The sequence below is a fragment of the Anabrus simplex genome, chromosome 5, assembly GCF_040414725.1.
Source record: "Anabrus simplex isolate iqAnaSimp1 chromosome 5, ASM4041472v1, whole genome shotgun sequence".
In the NCBI taxonomy this organism is placed as follows: domain Eukaryota; kingdom Metazoa; phylum Arthropoda; class Insecta; order Orthoptera; family Tettigoniidae; genus Anabrus; species Anabrus simplex.
This window is the reverse complement of record NC_090269.1, coordinates 325,319,831-325,337,513: the sequence shown is the minus strand read 5'-3', so window position 1 is coordinate 325,337,513 and position 17,683 is coordinate 325,319,831. Positions and strand designations below refer to the sequence as shown.

The 17,683-nt window shown below is 39.2% G+C and overlaps 1 protein-coding gene across 1 annotated transcript in view; it reads left to right on the top strand.

Annotated features, from left to right (window-relative positions):
• Nucleotides 1–16,171, top strand: part of Sin3A (SIN3 transcription regulator family member A) — a 528,152-nt gene extending 511,981 nt beyond the window's left edge. The window contains exon 23 of the mRNA XM_068227644.1: nucleotides 12,124–16,171. Within this exon, the coding sequence (XP_068083745.1) occupies nucleotides 12,124–12,378 (255 nt within the window). The 3' untranslated portion in view covers nucleotides 12,379–16,171. The remainder of the gene's footprint in view (nucleotides 1–12,123) is intronic.
• The last annotated feature ends 1,512 nt before the right edge of the window (nucleotides 16,172–17,683 follow it).

The window sequence follows — 17,683 nt, the reverse complement described above, 5'->3', positions numbered from 1 at the left end:
CAGCGTTTCGTCTTAGGTCTGACACTAGACTCTTCAGAGTGGGATGTGTCAGACCCTACCCACTGACGCTGGGGTGTATGCAGGTGAACTTATCAGAAGCTTATTTATGAAGCACAGTCTGATAACTGCATACGGGAGATAAAACTCCACAATGGAATTAATGCCCGCCTAGCAATTCCAAATGGAAATTCTAAGTTCCCATGGAGGGAATTAGATTCTTTTCCACCAATAGAGCATATCAAAAATCAGATCAAAAATTAGATGGATGGCTTTTCCGGCGTTTGCTCTATTAACCAGCGTTTCGTCTTAGGTCTGACACTAGACTCTTCAGAGTGGGATGTGTCAGACCCTACCCACTGACGCTGGGGTGTATGCAGGTGAATTGATCTGATTTTTGATATGCTCTATTGGTGGAAAAGAATCTAATTCCCTCCATGGGAACTTAGAATTTCCATTTGGAATTGCTAGGCGGGCATTAATTCCATTGTGGAGTTTTATCTCCCGTATGCAGTTATCAGACTGTGCTTCATAAATAAGCTTCTGATAAGTTCACCTACATACACCCCAGCGTCAGTGGGTAGGGTCTGACACATCCCACTCTCAAGAGTCTAGTGTCAGACCTAAGACGAAACGCTGGTTAATAGAGCAAACGCCGGAAAAGCTATCCATCTAATTTTTGATCTGATTTTTTATATGCTCTATTGGTGGAAAAGAATCTAATTCCCTCCATGGGAACTTAGAATTTCCATTTAGTAGCTGATAATACGAGATGCAGTGTTTAAAATTTGACAGGTAAATGTATCGATCATCACATCGGTTATCACCGTGCTTTTGTCACCTGTTCGACCTCAGCTGCTACTTCATTCACTGAGATGTTCCCAAATAAATAGCAGCCTGTGATTTTGAAGAAAAGAAATCCGTGAATTTATACATAAGTTATATATTGCTGTTCTGTGATATAACAACTTTAGTAACTGCATCGTGCTTTGTAGCAGCTGTGAAAGGCTTTGTTTGTGTGTGGGTGTAACATTGGTGGTAGTTCTGAAACTCGTGGAATTGTGTGATGAATTTGCAATCAATTTAGTATTTTTAGTGGTGTTCGTGATGAGTTCAACTAAGAAACGATATTATCAGTCTTTTAGGGAGGCATGTTCTGCTTAATTTCCTTGTTTTATACAATCACAGAAAGTATTCCCAGTGTTAAGTGGAAACAGATGAACACTCATCAAGATGTAACTTTGTATACGTATTTAATTTGAGGGGTGATCGTAACACATATTTGACTTGTATTAGTATTGTTTATAATCTCCCATCTTGCCGTCCTTTTTCTTTACGTCTCAAGACTGTGCGATGCATATGCGTGTTGTCAAAAAATTTCCGCTTTAGGATCTTCCGGATTTCTCTTTTTCAAAGTTGGCAGATATGCTATTCACACATAAATTTGTTGTGTAAAGCCTAGTGCATAGGGCTTGAAATGTTTTCATAATACGAAGGTTGGAACTTAAATAGTGGCAACTATTTACTTACAACAGATACAAGAGTTGCACGTTACCAACCTTTGCTGTCCTTCAGCGTAGTCACCAGCGTTGTGTATAACCCATTGCCAGCGATGTGGAAGTCGTAGTATACCTTTAGCAGAGCCTGTTCTGTTGATGGTGCGAATGGAGCGGTCTACTGCCTGTCGAATCATTGCAACAGTTCTAAGCGAATGCTCACGAATCGTCTGGTTTCGATCGCTGTCCAGTAACGCGGCGAGAGCGTGCACTACTTCTTCACTCGTAGGTCGACCTGCCTGATAAATGTCCGCCACAGTTTGCCGACCTTCGTTGAGGCTTTTACCCAACGTGCCACTGTTCTGGAAGGCAATGCAGATTCCCACAAGCCTCTTGAAGACCTTGATGACACTCGTGCTGTACGACCTCTGGCACATTCAAAATTGATCCAACTCTGTTGTTCCTGTTTGGAAAACATAGTGACAGCGTTACGCTAGACCGCTAGCTCACACGTGACTGTGTTTCTCTCGCTTGTGCACATGCAGGTGATGTGGTAAGGGAGAGTCCATTTGCTCTGAGGTAAGGTAGGTATGTAGCCAACGTGTGCTATCAGCGACAATGTTAGATTCTGTTGCTTAGCGTCTCCACAGCAGTGTAGCCACTATTTAAGTGGTTGATCACCCTTCCCCATCGCCTCGTAAAGAACTGCGTATATTATTCTTAATTAACTTCAGTGTGGAAACATACATGTTGTAAAATTTATATTACGCCTCCAGGAATGACAGCTTGCTGGGTATTGTACTGCTGCAGAAGTTCTTCCACTTCACTGACGATGTAGCCTCAGAAACTTCTCGAGTGATGCTTTTACAATTTTAAGAACGAAACTTACTGAACATGCACATTCACAGAGTACTGATATCAGATTTCCTATCTCAAACTGTTTTTGTCCTGTCCAGCCTTAATGCTAAGTCCATCCAACCCTTCTGTTTCATTCTTGTGTGTGTTCCAAGGAGGATTTTTTCTTTCGCATCACTTTTCTTTTAAATATTATATGAGACTGCAACTTTTGTCCATCAGTGGTAATAGCAAGTATTGCAGGGTAGTACAATTTTTGTTACTGGTTGTTATCAAGCGGAGGAGTACTCTTTGTAATTGTATTACTACTGGGCTTATCGAAAAATACTGCCGTCTAATCGCAGTTACCCATTTGAGACAGTAAATTGGTTTCTTGTGACGTGCGTATGATGCACTGGTGGACTTTTTTTTATTTTATAAATTGCCGGTGATTTCTGGTAGATGATGGTTCCCCTACACACAGAGACATCATGTCAGCGCATGAAATGCATGACTGAGCTTCAATTAACTTTAGACTGGCCTCTTCAGACGTTACTTTGCTATCTATTGTGCCTTCATCTGCAGTATTTCACATGAAACACAGCATACTTTACTTCACAACTCGTCAACATAAGCCAGCACAACATTATCAATTTTCGGTTTAAGGTCCACTACATGAGAATCTGGAGAAGCTTGTAGACTGGAATTTCACTTCTATTTTGCACCAGTGTCTTATTGGCTTTTCACTCGCTGATTTTTTTTTTTTTTTTTTTTTTTTTTTCCCCCCCTTCCCCCCAGATCTATTACCATTCTGTTCCGCCAAGTGCAATTGCTCATAGTTTAAAGTTTGGTGTACAGGCCTAATTCCTATAATTTCCCATACTATTTGAAAGCTTGTAAACAACCACCACTCATAACAAACAATACTGAATTGAAGGCATTTGTGCCATGATGATTGTCTTGGTGTTAACACACCTCCCACTTCATTCTCTTTCATTAGCTGCCACTATGGTTTTTCGTACTTGAGAAAAATGGTACTTCATCTGGAGATTTACTGAGCCCTGCATCCCAGAGGGCAAAATAAGCAAATGTTACAGAATTAAGTAAACAAGAGAACTGCCTATACAGTAGAGTCTCGCTCAACCGACCTTCGCTTATCCGACACTCCGTGTTATCCGACACTGGTAGTCTTAATTTGAACTTTAGGTGGGTGCAGTTCTGGGACACAGGGTGTGGAGGGTGCGACTGTGGGACAAGCACTGGCAGTCATGCGGTAGGATTGTTCAATGTGGTATTGGTTGGGTGCGGATGTTATACAGTAGTTTTCATATCCTCTGTGAGTATGGCGAGTAAACGTAAGAAAGTGATTGTTTCTGTGGAAGACAAGTAGAGTGGGTTAAAGGGACTGGACAAAGGGGAAACTCTCCAAAAAATGGCTTCAGATTATGGTGTTGGACGTGTTACAGTGGGAGACTGGAAACATACGAGGGAATAAATTGAAAAGTGGTGCTCTACGAGAGCAACAAGTGATGCACTGAAAATTAGAAAAAATGAAAAATGTGAGTACGAAAAAGTAAGTGAAGCACTATTTCTTTGGTTCACTAAAAACCAGAAAAAGGGCTTGTCAATATCTGGCCCCATTCTGCAAGAAATGGCGGTGTATATCCAGAAGGAGTTTACTAAAGGAACCCTAATTTTACTGCCAGTGCTGGGTGGCTTGATCAGTGGAAAAAACGGTACGATATTGGGCAGCTTAATTCTTGCTGAAGGATTAACCGGTGATCAGATTTTTAATTGTGTTGAGACTGGGCTGAATTTCAAGATGCTGACATCAAAACTCTTGCAGCCCAAGCCAAGACGTCTGCACCTGGTTACAGGCGTAGTAAGAAAAGAGTACTGCATCTACAGTACAATTGAATTAATAAGTCAATAAATAGAGTCCCGTAAAACATAGTACATAATACAGTATAGCCTTCCTGTTTGTTTTAGTTCATTTTCAAAGTTATTCCGTATTATCCGACATTTTCGGTGATCCGACGTACTCCAGGTTCCGTTTAAGTCGGATAATCGAGACTCTACTGTATTCCTTATACTATCCCCATGTCATATTCTTAAACACTTCCCGATTGTGGCGAACAGAAATATTCATGTGTCAATTATACGGTAAAATTTTATTTACAGTCCTGATCCGTTTGCCTATTCTGCCGTCACCGAGAGAACCGAACATGATGTAAACAAAGAATATTGTATATCCATATGTATCCATCCGCGGTCTGAACGCTGATTGGAGAATCAACGGGCTACTCCCAAGCTCATGGCAGGAACCACATGGGCAATGTCCTTACTTCGCTTAATTGCAGAGATTGTATCAGAGATAGCTCTACATAGACTATTGCTGAATACCACTGATGTCAACATGTAGTTGACACGCAATTGTGATGCAGATTGCAAGACAAATTATACTCGCTGTCCGTGAGAATAAACAACAATCGAATGGCAAATGACATCTGGATATCTAACATATCACAAAAGAAAAGTAGATTTGAATATATGGCCGAAACGTAAATACGTAATAAATCAATCCCAACAGCACACATAAGTAAAACTTCACACGTTTAATATTTCAATAAAATAAAATTCTTGAGGAGAACTAGCATAGAAAAGGCAATATTAAAACAATAAAGAAGTGCAGTACTTTACCTAATCAGAATCTGATAAAGGACGAACTCCTTCCCAGTCACCGCTTCTTCGATTTCCCATGTGTTGTTACCAATACTTGGTGCGCGCGGAATAAATGCTCCACTCCGAAACACCAGTGAACTCGGATGTCAACTTCGCAATATCCTTTAAAGCTAAAGTCAGGTATTTCTCACAAAATATATGAAATACAATCAATAAAATTGTCTTCTCGCCACTTTTCAAAGGTTTCCGTTTGCGATGCGTAACGGACTCAACTCGGTGATCGATGTCGCACAAGAACAAGTTTTGTCTCACTCACTCACTCACTCACTCACTCACTATATCTGCTTGCTTCCCATGCTCACAGCTTTAGACATGGCAGGTCAAGCATGAGCGCATGCATCTCTGGCGCTCTTCAATTTGAAATGCTTGTTTATATTAAATAATAATGAATACAAATAAATTTTTTTAATATATTTTTCTGACTTAAATTATTTGAAGAGTTATATTTCGGACATTTTGCATCAAGGATCGCATTAGCCATGATGTTGCTAACGAACTAGTTTCATGTCTCTGCGTGAGTGTCCCGCGGCAGCACTAACCAATAAACGTTAACCCAAGCACGTGCTCATTTTCACATCACGACTGGTTCTCTGGGTGAAATCTGTATACAAATATGTTGTAACAATTATGTGATGTAGAGCTGTACATATGCTCTTTTCTAAATTACTAAGCAAATTGCTTCAGCTACATATAGGACATACAGAAGTATATATTAGGGACTGCCGTTATTTGGTAAACAAGTTGTCAACCACAACCCTTCTGCCCAGTGTACTTCTAGTGAGTTTTTATGTGAAATTATTGTTCACTAAGGTGACAGTTGTCTTATTCATGTGCGTATTGAGCATCTGTTCTCTAACGACTTTGCTTTATAATTGCTGCATGGTTTCTGGCTATTTCTGTGGACCTTGCTATTTAATTATGGTTTCTAGCTATCTTTTGTGGGATAGACAGTTTTACAGACAGATGGTGTGGCTGTGGAAAGTCCACTTTTGCCGGTAGTGGCTAATACCTTCGTGTAGTTTTCTGAGGAGTAGGCAGTTTCTTCGGCATCTGTCAAACTGATGATTTGATGGTGTTGCGTTGATATTTGTGATGTGGACAGAAAGTCCTGAGAAACTTAACCTCTTCCTAGACCACCTAGATCAGTAGCATTATTCAGTTAAATTCAGAATGGGGATTGAGATGGATGCCTTCCTTTTTTGGATATTCTAGTGCAAAGGAAACTGGAAAGCTCCATAGGGCACACTGTCTACCGCTTGCCTACCCTCACAAATCACTAACTCCATGTGGATTCTCACCACCATCTAGCACAAAAAACGGGTATTCTAATGACACACACGCACCATGAAGGCAAAACGAATTTGTGAGTCGTCAGCTGTCCAGGAGGAACACACAGTCACATTCAATGGTAATGGTTACAATAATGTACAGATTTATAGAGCCCTGCATCCCAGAGGGAAGAACAAGCAAACCTTAAATACACAAGATCCTGGACTAAATTGCTAAGGACCTCTCCAAGCACAGTTATAACAAGTGTGTTGGGCACTGTCACAAAAATTGATCACAGTGTAGGTAAAAGCACAGACAAATTGTCCCCACTGTTGCACTCTGGGGTGTACGAAGTTCATTATACTGTACTTGCAGGAGGGCATATATAGGATCTCTCTTAGGGCCGTTTTCCCCAAATGAGTTTAAACTAGGTTTATTTTAATCTGGTTTAAGTCTGAGTTTAAACTAACATTCATTTTCCCCATATTGGTTTAAACGTTGTATCAAGTTTAAACTTGGTTCAAAGTTAAACCTTCTATATTGTTGGTTTAAACTGCTCTTTATGTTCAACCTTCTTGACATTTTATTAACGTATCTGTGATTTTCCTAGTAGAAGGGTTAGTTTTGACTACCAGTACTGCAGCACTTTAATAGAAAGCGTACTAAAATTATAACCTAGTATTAGCATTAGAAAAATGGGGGTATTTATTGAAGTCTTTGGTTAAATAGGAAATAATTTTGATGTGCAAGTGAGGTTAGGAAGCCGCATTCCAACAAAAGTTTACAATCTTGGAAAATTGGATGTAACAGAGGTTTTTTTTTTTTTTTTTTTAAATGGATTTATAATTCATAAGCGAACAGCAAGGATTGTTAAGTATCGAAGGAGGATTCATTTAAAACGTCACCTGCACGAAATAATGCTATTTCGCTAGGAACAATGATTCTGGTTGCTTTAAGATATGATGCAGCAAGCATTTTTCTTATTAACAGCAGGGACCACAGACCTTAAATTGCAGTTTCCTTATAATATTATATACTGTAAAATACTGTTGGTGGTATGAATACTGTAATGTGAAGCATAAAAGTATTCCTACGTAAGTCGTGTAATACGTCTGCTTTTCATGCGGTGCCTGGTGGCTGTGGTCGCTAAAGCATTAGGTCAGCATCGTCCGAATCCGTGAATAGATGGTTCGAATCCAGTTTGTCGAAAATATTTTTACCATCAGAATGTTAACCGGTACGGTAGGAGAGGCGGTAGTATACAATTTCTAATCGCTAGATTATATATTTATAGGAACAGAAAAACAATAAAGTGTTTCATGCTTGCTAGTAAACTTGTAATAGAATAAATTATAGTTAATGTTTCATCGTAACTATTGCCAGCATACCAGCAATAGAAATATTAATGCTATAGGGAGAAGAGTATTATGCATACAGTACAACATACAACATACGCGAACTTGGTTATGTTATAAACGAATATGGAATCAAGTAATACATCTCCAAATAACACATCCTCAGTGGTCTGTCTGCTGGATCCAAGGTTTGTGAGATTGTTCCCGGCCGAGGGCGATGGATTTTAATAGGAGTTTGTGTACTTGAAACTCACATAAATGTTGATTTTCTGAGGAAAGAATACCGTAGGCCTATTGCTGAAAGACCAGGATTTTAATATATCAACGTTCCCGTGTGTTCCGTAAGACAATACAGACATCAAAAGACACGTATTAGGCCCACGGTACTTGTTTATGGTAAAGCATGAGAGAGAAAAATAAGAAATAAAAGTGCGTTCCAAGAAATTGTAGACAGCAATAGGTAAAATTATATAACACAACACTTCGCACAAATGTAAACAATTTATTTATCAGTAAAGCTAATATCCCGCCGAATTTGTTCTTTATTCACTACGTACGATAGCATTAATTCGCTACAAACAGCTGATATTATTACAAAAATGTCGGTCATTGAATTACTTGGCTCTGATTGGCCAATTCCAATCGACCATGCCTTCGGCTATTCCTTCAATGCAGCCAACGTTAGCGCCAACGACAGCTCACCCGTTTAAACTAAACGAGTGTCAGAAATTGGTGGCGAAAATGGACGCAAGTTTAAACTAGGTACTAAAGTTAAACGGGTTTAATTTATACCAGATTTAACTCGATTTGGAGAAAATGGCCCTTATAAACCCAGGCTGAGCACACGATGTTTGTACTCTGCGCTACAGTAGCTGCCTCAGCCCAACTTGCCTAGCGCGTGACAACCCTGCTTTAAGCGTGTATACAATCTTACCTTATAAAGGATGCTGGAAGTTTCATCCTTCATAATGAGGAACTTCATAAATACCATCAGCATACCTGCCAACCCTTCCGATTTACCCGGAAACTTTCCGTTTTTTAACTCCTCTTCTGAATTTCCAATTTATTTTTAGTTCTTCCTATTGTTTACCAATATAACTTCCAGTACGGTTAATAATATTCTCCTAGGATAAAGGTTAAATTCTTATGTGCTTGTGTAATTTGCCCAACCTTATTTTCAAGCGTATTTATTTGATGCTTTATTTCACAAGTGTATCGTGTTTACTGCTCGCTACAGCAGCATGTGTGCTTTACGGCTGGGGATTCGGGACGGCAATCGTCCTACAAGCAAGAGAGGCTAGCGCGTGTTAGCGAATCAGTCAATCGGGACAAAGGAATGAGTTCTTATTGTGTGGTTTGTGCACCATTAACATTGTTTCTGTGCGTAATTTCATTGGAGTTGTAGGCTACATGTTTTTTCTAGCGGTTCTGTAAAATTTTCACCAAAGAAACAATATTACACATTTATTACAATTGAAAAGAAATACGGCATGATTATGCAATTAAAATCATTTAGTATTTGACTGTACACTAAAAAACTAACATGCACTAAAGAGACTGCCAGACTGATGAATGCACGTGGCAAGGTGGTGAATCATACCTCAGTGTCTATGACCTTAGCAAATAATATAACCCTGGTACCCTTCCTCATAGCACAGGCAGAGTCTGCACTATTTGCTGTGGCGCTATACACATCATTTAGCCAGGACGAAGGACATTTTGTGCGTATTTCCGCTAATAATTTTGATAATGATTAAAGAAAATGAAGAAAAGAACTATCTGATAAGACATCTGGGTTTGTACAAATGGCTTTTTTAATAATTCCTATAATTCCTACTTTCAGCCGACTAAAATGGTTTAAAAATTGTAATATTTTCTCCAAAAAGTTGTTGTTGATGATGATGCTTGTTGTTTAAAGAAGCCTAACAGTCATCGGCCTTCTACAAAAAGTAGGGGAGGGGGGTTAACTGCCCCCCTAATCGCCGCTACTGTGTCCATTGGTATTTGAATCAAGGAACACCAAAAAAAATATCTGTCTCAACCAGTCAAACAAGTTAACAATAGATTACCATGCCTGTCGTCAAGTCATGTTCCGAGATGTTCAAGCTTTTACCCACACAAAACACAATAGGTCTAGAATCACATGTAAACACCTTAATCATTTCAACAGGGACACTGGTTATCAGTTAAGGAATACCTGGTTGCCAGCCATTAAAGATTTGGACTGTCTCTGCGTACTCCTCCTCTTCCCCCTCCTCCATTCTATCCCTGTGACGTGACATGTTATTGAATGTAGAGTTCGCTGTACTTTTGTTGCTGATGCCCCAAGACTCAAAAGCCCGTACAGAAATGTTTTGTTGTTATATTGTAATTCTAGTTCACTTTTGTTTTGTTTTTTTAATCTCAAAGGAATTGAGTAAAGATGTCTGTACACATACACCGGTGGTCAAAAACGTCACAAATTAATGACATATTGTGAATACTGCGCACTTGATGCAAATTGAAGGATAGAGGTGAGGTTCATTCATAGCGAGCAAGAACACAGTCTCTTCGTCAATGTTCACAACAAATAAATAACAAGAGAAAGAAGGAATAAATATCCATTATTAGGCCTATATTTGTTTCATTTGTATTCACTTTTATATTGTTTTGTTAATGTCCTTTTTTAATTTTCCCTTCTAATTATTGTCACGTAGAATATGCTTATTGCTTTACTAGGTTTTCAAACTTTGGTGAAACCCCATAAGTAGCCACTGTTAATTGTGCATGAAGACTGGTGTCTGTTTAGTGGTAGCAAATTACTTGAGAAATGGTTATTTGTAGAGGTCAGCATTTTTAAAAATATCTTAACCAATACTGACTTTATACTTTGTAAAAGGTCTTGTTGAATGTGAGCAACTTCGAAGTGCAAGTCTAGTCTTACTTTCACTATATCTATTTTTCTTGGTGTTGAAATCAAATTTCTTCACAGCACACAGATTCTTCCAACAGCAATGAATACTCTGCTGATTCCTCTGATAAGCTAAGCAAAGTGGTCGAGCGAGAAGGGTATGTTGAGACGTCCGACTTCCACTTGTCTGTGCTCAGACGCATGTCTCACAGGACCGCATTTTGTGACCACAGACACACACACATTAATTTTACTTGTACAGCAGTGTGAACATTATGTGTAAACTTCCATGAATTCTACAAAATTTACCTATAAAATAAAACCTGTTAAAACTACTGTTTTAATAGATAAAATGAAAAATTTCAAACATACTGCTAAATCATTAGTTTTCAGCAGTATTATACAAGAGGTCATATCTAAAATACAAATCGCTCCCTTGTCTTGTAGACATGATGTGGGCTGTTGGGCTTATGCCGTGTATTAAGTAATAAGTTACATGGTTGCCAGCCATTAAGGATTTATGTAGGTAGTAATCTGCAGGCCTTCGGACTGAGCAGCGGTCGCTTGTTACGCCCAGGCCCTTCAGGGCTGTAGTGCCATGGGATTAGTTATAGGTTAGTTAGTAGGCAGTTCTCTTCCCTATCCTTTCTATATTATTTCGTTTTGGTGTTTTCCACATCCGTATATGTCATCAGCAGTTGGTTCATTCCAAGCTATGTGTTATATGTCATACTTTCACAATGTATGCACCACCCCTCTCACACCATCTCATATCATTATCATTCTCTGGTTTTTTCCACACATACTATCTTTCCATTCTTCAGCTCTGTTCTATTTTATCCTGGTGTCTTTTATTGCTTTTATTTTATTAGTTTCTATTTACCACATTTGTCCGATGTCCTCTCTGATACTTCTCAACCACACACGGTGTGTTAGAAAATTGGAGCTTAATTGTTGTCGTCGGCTCCCGCTTAGAGTGCAGCGCTGCCTGATGATGAACGAGCACACCACTACAGTTCTCCAGCAGGAAAAGCATTCTTAAATTCAAACCCTCATTATTATTGTACACTTCCTCGTAGACAGTAGAGATTTTCTTCTGAAGACGCAGAACAAAGTTTGCTGCAAAACGTAAAGAATTTCACCTTGTTTTCTCGCACGGCATAAACCCCAAAAGCCCATAGCTTGTCTACAATTCCAGGCCATGAAAGCACCAATGTTAACACTCCCTTATCTTGTCATTCTGAATGATGAAGAGTCAAATGGGGGTGGAGGAAATTGTTCTTTCAGGTATCACCCTGTGTTAGTTGGTTGTTAAAATTAACCAAATAGTGCCAGAATTTTAGTGATTAAAGAAACATCTTGCAGTATCCTTGCTCCATTTGATTGTTTCATGAGAATTGCAAGATAATTAGTGTGTCCTTTGTTAGGATCTCTTGTATGAAACTCAAATGACCCTGTACCTTGTAGTTTCATTTTACCTTCAGTGTTTTTTTTCAGCATGATAGTTGATTAACTCTGTGCCTTTGTTTGTATTTTACAGTCCCATTCTGCAGTTTCTGTGCGCCTCAGTTCGAAGTTCCGTCGTTGGCACAACAGTTGGGCATCAGATCATGTTACGGATTGTCAGCATAGAGCATGTGTGGAGTGGTTGATGGGACGTGGTGAAGGAGTGGTGCCAAACAGGACACGAATGTTAACAGACAATGACTTGAAACGCCCACCATACCGGACATACAACAGATATCGTGTGGACAGGCTTGTTGCGTGTAGTGGGACAACAGTTGGTGAATCGTGAGCGTAGTGTGTATGTGTGTGTGTGTGCGCGTGCGTGTGTCCGTGCCATTGGACGATCTACGTACCGCCATTGGATAAGAAGGAAATATTTGTTGTTTAACGGTGTGTGTCATGGCTGCATGTCTCGATTTTAAGAAAGCTACTTCGTTCGTCATGTGAGAAGTTGCACGCTGACATTTTCTCCACAATATCACACCGTAAATAGCTGGAGGCAGGCCTACCAGTACATGCTCTATCAACTCTTTGAAGTTCCCCGTATAGTTTATGCCATTATTACTTCATTTATTGGAAGTTACAGTGTACATGCATTATCAGGTACAGGTTTAAGTGCAAATAATCTTTCGTCTTTCACTAATCCTGTTAAGACATGTTCGTAAAGGTTTTTCAGTAAACAGTTTCAGTATTCTCGCTGTTCAGTTCAGAAGTGATCTCTGAAAGTGTGAATATTCCCCAAATCTTTATAAAGCCATCAGCAGTGGAGAACGGCAGAAACAGAGTGCTCTTTTTGCAGTTAGTTTGGAACTGTGTTATCAGTGAATGGTTATTCATATCAGCGAGAAGGGTCCGGAACATTAGTATGGATTTATTTATATTTTATGGATTGCTTCTTATCAAGCAATAGTTCATTGTTCTGTATTCTATCTTGCTTGTTTTGGTAAGAGTAGGAATTATCTTCAGAGATGAAATCCACAAAAGTCCCTAATACTTGTGGTTGTCTGCTTGAACACTACCACAACTTTTACCAACTGTTAGTAAGCATAATCTGCATACCTTGTAGGTAAAATTGATTGGAGTGCAGTGAGAAATCTGTTTCTGTCATGGCTGGAGGAAAAACTGGGATCAAAATAGTGTTAGCACTTGCAGAAAGTACAGCATTAAATAAGCAATACTGCAGCTATTTGTCAGATTCACACAGAGATACCAGTGATAAAAATGTATGTCAATAGTTTTGTGCAGTTTTTTATGGTACTTAGTTGCAATCGTTAATAAATGTACATAGAATTGCTTCAGCCTTTTTGTTTCATGCAAGTTCTCAATCTCAACAAATGCCTGATTCCGCATCGAAACTAGTTGCGATTGCAGCTACATTAAGCCCTAGATGCAACAGTACAAATTAAGCTTCTCATTTAGTGAATGGGAGAGATTATTATTATTCTCCCTGTAAGAGGAAAATGGACTTGCATCTGATCTCTCCAAAATAGGGAATTTTCCATGTAAGGTGTACTTCATTTAACATCAATGTATTTTTATTTATTTTCCTAGAAAAAGTGTAGTGTATGGTAGTTCATTTGTAGCAGAAAGACAGTTAATTACCTTCGTGTTTTCTATACCATTCTTTTCACTTAGCTTCTTTTATCCTGTTGGTAGAATGTTCATTCCCTATTTTGCACCATGGTTACTGAAGTTTTAATTTGTGCCAAGATACAGGGAACTACATGAGCTAATAATTTTTTACTGCCAGTTTATGTTTGTAAGATGAAAGTGTACTATGACCAGATCAGTGTAAATTTTTTGCTCCTAGGTATTTTGAATGTTAGTATTATATAATTTACAGTGTGAGACATCTCATTCTATCATTGTTAGAAAGTTGGTTTGCTAGGAATACTGCTTGGAAAAGATTTAATACTTGAATGAAAACATGAACAAAATATACAAATGGAAACCTCCAGCATGCCAGTTGAAAATGTACCAGCAGCCCAGAATCATCATATTGTTTTTGCTGCTGGTGCATGGTCCCCTGTGTTAATCTCGGCTCGCCATTTTGCACGATCTTGGGCTTGGTGTGGTCTTAAATTGAGAATCTTCTTATCAGCATTTACTGTGTCATGGCAGTGTTGCTTTGGTCGTCCATTAATTTCAAAGGAGTGGGTAAAATTTACATCTCTTCCAGGTGTGGCACGCAGGACATGACTATACTGTTGGAGATAAATTTCCCATGCCTTGCCTATTTTCTGGGGAAGTGTCATTTTTGACGTAATGCAGGAGTGTGATCCCCATCGACCAACAGAGAATATGCATTTCCATGTTGTGTAATTGTCGCTCCATAGCTTTGGCAGCTGGTCGACATTCAGCGCCATGTAAAGCAATGTACTACCATGCGATATATTTTGAACTTCAGATGTACTAGCACCTTCCTTTTGCAGAGTTCACCTGCGACTTCCCTCCACCTCATCCATGCTGCCTTTATCCTAATTTGTACTTCCTTGCCTATCGCACAATCAGTCTGTAGGTGAAATTCTAGATACCTGAAGCTTACGGTCTTCGCTAAGGTCTCTCCATCAACTTTGATGGAGCCGTTGCTTGGGATGCTTTCCCAGGGATTCGGTCTTTTTGTTTAGTCCTAGACCATATTATGAGAAATGGCTGTTCCAGTCTTCAGCTTGACGTTGCAATTCTTTTCTGGTGGTATCAGCAAGTGTGACATCATCCACTTATAAAGAGGGTCCAAGAGACACCCGTTTGCTGCTGGGAACAGTGCAGACCCTTCATGTACACAGACTGTCATTAGGAAGCTCTCCAAGATGCCGACAGTGCAATGTACAAAACTTCTGGTGTTCTTGAATAGTATCTTGATCCAGTTGATTTCTGGTATGTCATGGTCGCGAAGTGGATGCTAGAACACACGGTGTGGAGCATGATCAAAAGCCTTTTCAAGATCAAGGAAGGCAGTATGCAGTGGCTGTTGTTTCTCTCAGTCCTTTTCAATGAGCATTCTGGCAGCAAAGATTGCATCAATTGTTCCAGCACCTTTGCTGCACTAGTTAGTACTAATGGTGGCGATTTACCCGTAGTCATCAATCAAGGATTTTCTCCAAGATTATGTGCGATAGGAGGTAAACTGGACAGTAATTCACACACTCTGTTGGCTCACTTTTTTGGCTGAAAGATGTGCACAGTGATGCTTGTAGCCCAATCACTGGGAACAGCCAGAGTCAACTATGGCATTGAAAATGTTGGTCATCCAAATTATTGTGGATTCTTTAAATTCCTACAACTTCCAGCAGTGTGACAGCAGGTCATCTGATCGTGGTGCTATTTGGTTCTTCATACGCCTGATGGGCTTGGTGATCTGTAATGTGATGGATAAGATAGGACCTGCTGTTGGATACCTTCTGAAATAGGAGGATGTGGGAACTCAATGTTCGAAATCTTTTCAGTGTTGTTCTGGTATGCTTACAGAATTTATTATCTGTGGAAGAAAGAGAAGTTATTTTTGGTGTATCAAAAGGAATATTTCACTCCTGGTAGCATAGACTCAGTATTTTATTAATAAAGTCACAGTTAATTCATTCGTCAAAATTTTTTGCATTTTTAATGTGTGTTCAACATCATAGCATCTCGTAATGCATTGTGAATTACAAATTCTAGGGCTATTAATTCTCAGCAAAGTGTATTACTTCAGGCTGTAAACAACTTGAATACTGTTTCATCAGAATTTTTGTATATCCTGATCATTATGTCAACAAACGTCTCAAAAGAACCACAGTGTGGAGACTACACTTATAAGCAAAACTTCTTTCTAATTCCAAATCTGTGTTTAGCCTAACTATTGACCCTGTCTGTATTCTTCTGTAACCACAAGCTGAAAGATATGGCCAGTGAAGCACATAATTTAAAATTCTGGATAAACTCTTCTTTTGCTCTCATGGGAGCTGGTGGGTTCTGATTAAACACATGTACCGCTTGACTAAGGTTAATTACTGCCCGTAGTTTGATCATCATGGCATTTAAATACTGGCTCAAAAGATTAATATCAGTCCATCTGAGTGAGCTTGGATGCTTGCTCATTTTTCAAGTTCCCCCTCCCAGTATCCAAAAATTTGTGCCTTCCCTTCTAGGAGATGCCGTTGCATATTCCTTGAAGCTTCATATTTGTAGTCCCTTTCGTTGTAGGCTATTATTACATACAGTTAGTGTTCCCTTTTTTATACCTAGTAGCAGGTTTTAGTCAGGGCATTCTACCATGAATATAGACACCCTAATTTGAAGATAAAATGGTACATAATAGTTTTTCAGGAAAAATATCTTCAACTGACAAGTCACAAGAGGAAATGAAAACTAAACTTGATTCATTTTGTTAAAATATTCAACACACAAATTCTGTATGCCACTAATGGACTACAAATGTGGAGGAAAACCTACAAGAAATAGTCAATTATCTGCTGTATACAGATCACCCACTTTTCTACAGATCAGATGTTGAAGTGGATCTTACAGTTCCCTATGCTCACAAAGTTCATCTCCAGTAAGTTACCCCACTTTTTCAGATTTGTTGTGCACTGTTACACACCAGTTCCAAGTCAGTTTGGTGCCTCCGTAGTGTACAAGAGAGGTGGTAACCAGCAGCAAGTTCCTCTTTTGGGTCTCTTCAATGCCCTACAAATAGAGACTGAATTTTTAGGCTATAATGGGTTAGAATGCAAACTTATTTTGGTAAGTAGCTAGTGTTGTCTAGCCTACTCAATGAACATGCAACAGGATTAGCATAAACGTATGGGAGACATCCGCTGCTTATCAGGGTCCAGTGAGGCAGCCAAGGCTCTCAGTGTTTGGGTCTCATCCTAAGTTGGTCTACAAAGGTCTCATCCTAAGTTGGTCTACATAGCCTAGTTGTTGAGTGAGTGGCAGTGAGAATGGGTCCCATTAGAACTCTTACAATTTATATGGCTCTCCCATCTTAACTGTAGAGCAAGCTAGACAATACTTGCTACACGCTTCTATAAGTGTGGATTCTAAACTGATATTGCTTAAAAATCTGGGTGCTAATGTTGATGGTATTGGCTTGGTTGTCCAAGCTCTTTGACCTCAGTCTTGAAAATTGAGTGGCTCATCCATACAGAGGGGTCCCTAAATTACATTTATATTATTACTACTTTTATTATTCTACAATACAGTTGCTGTTCCCAAAGGTATTTTATACTTACTACCAGGCCACTCTTACCATGCTGACTGCTTCATAATGATTATTCGATCATTGGATTCAGAGGTTCGGTGAAGAATCATGCTCTTCAAGGTGAAAGGGGTACCATGGTAGTCATTCTTTGCAGAGTATTTTCGAAGCTTTTCTCATATCTTCTAGTGATCTTTCGAGTATTTTAACTGGGAGCTATTTGGTTGGGAGTTGCTTTTAAAGAGACCACAAGGAGCACTAGGAGAATCATCGTGGGTTGTTGTTTTTTTCAGCAGCTTCCATGTCTTAGAGTATCTTGTGTGTCTAGCTATGAGAGTTGATACAGCATACTCAAGGTCTTCATCTGTCTGCATGGTTTCTTGACTATTTAAATAAAATTTTTATACTCTGGAAG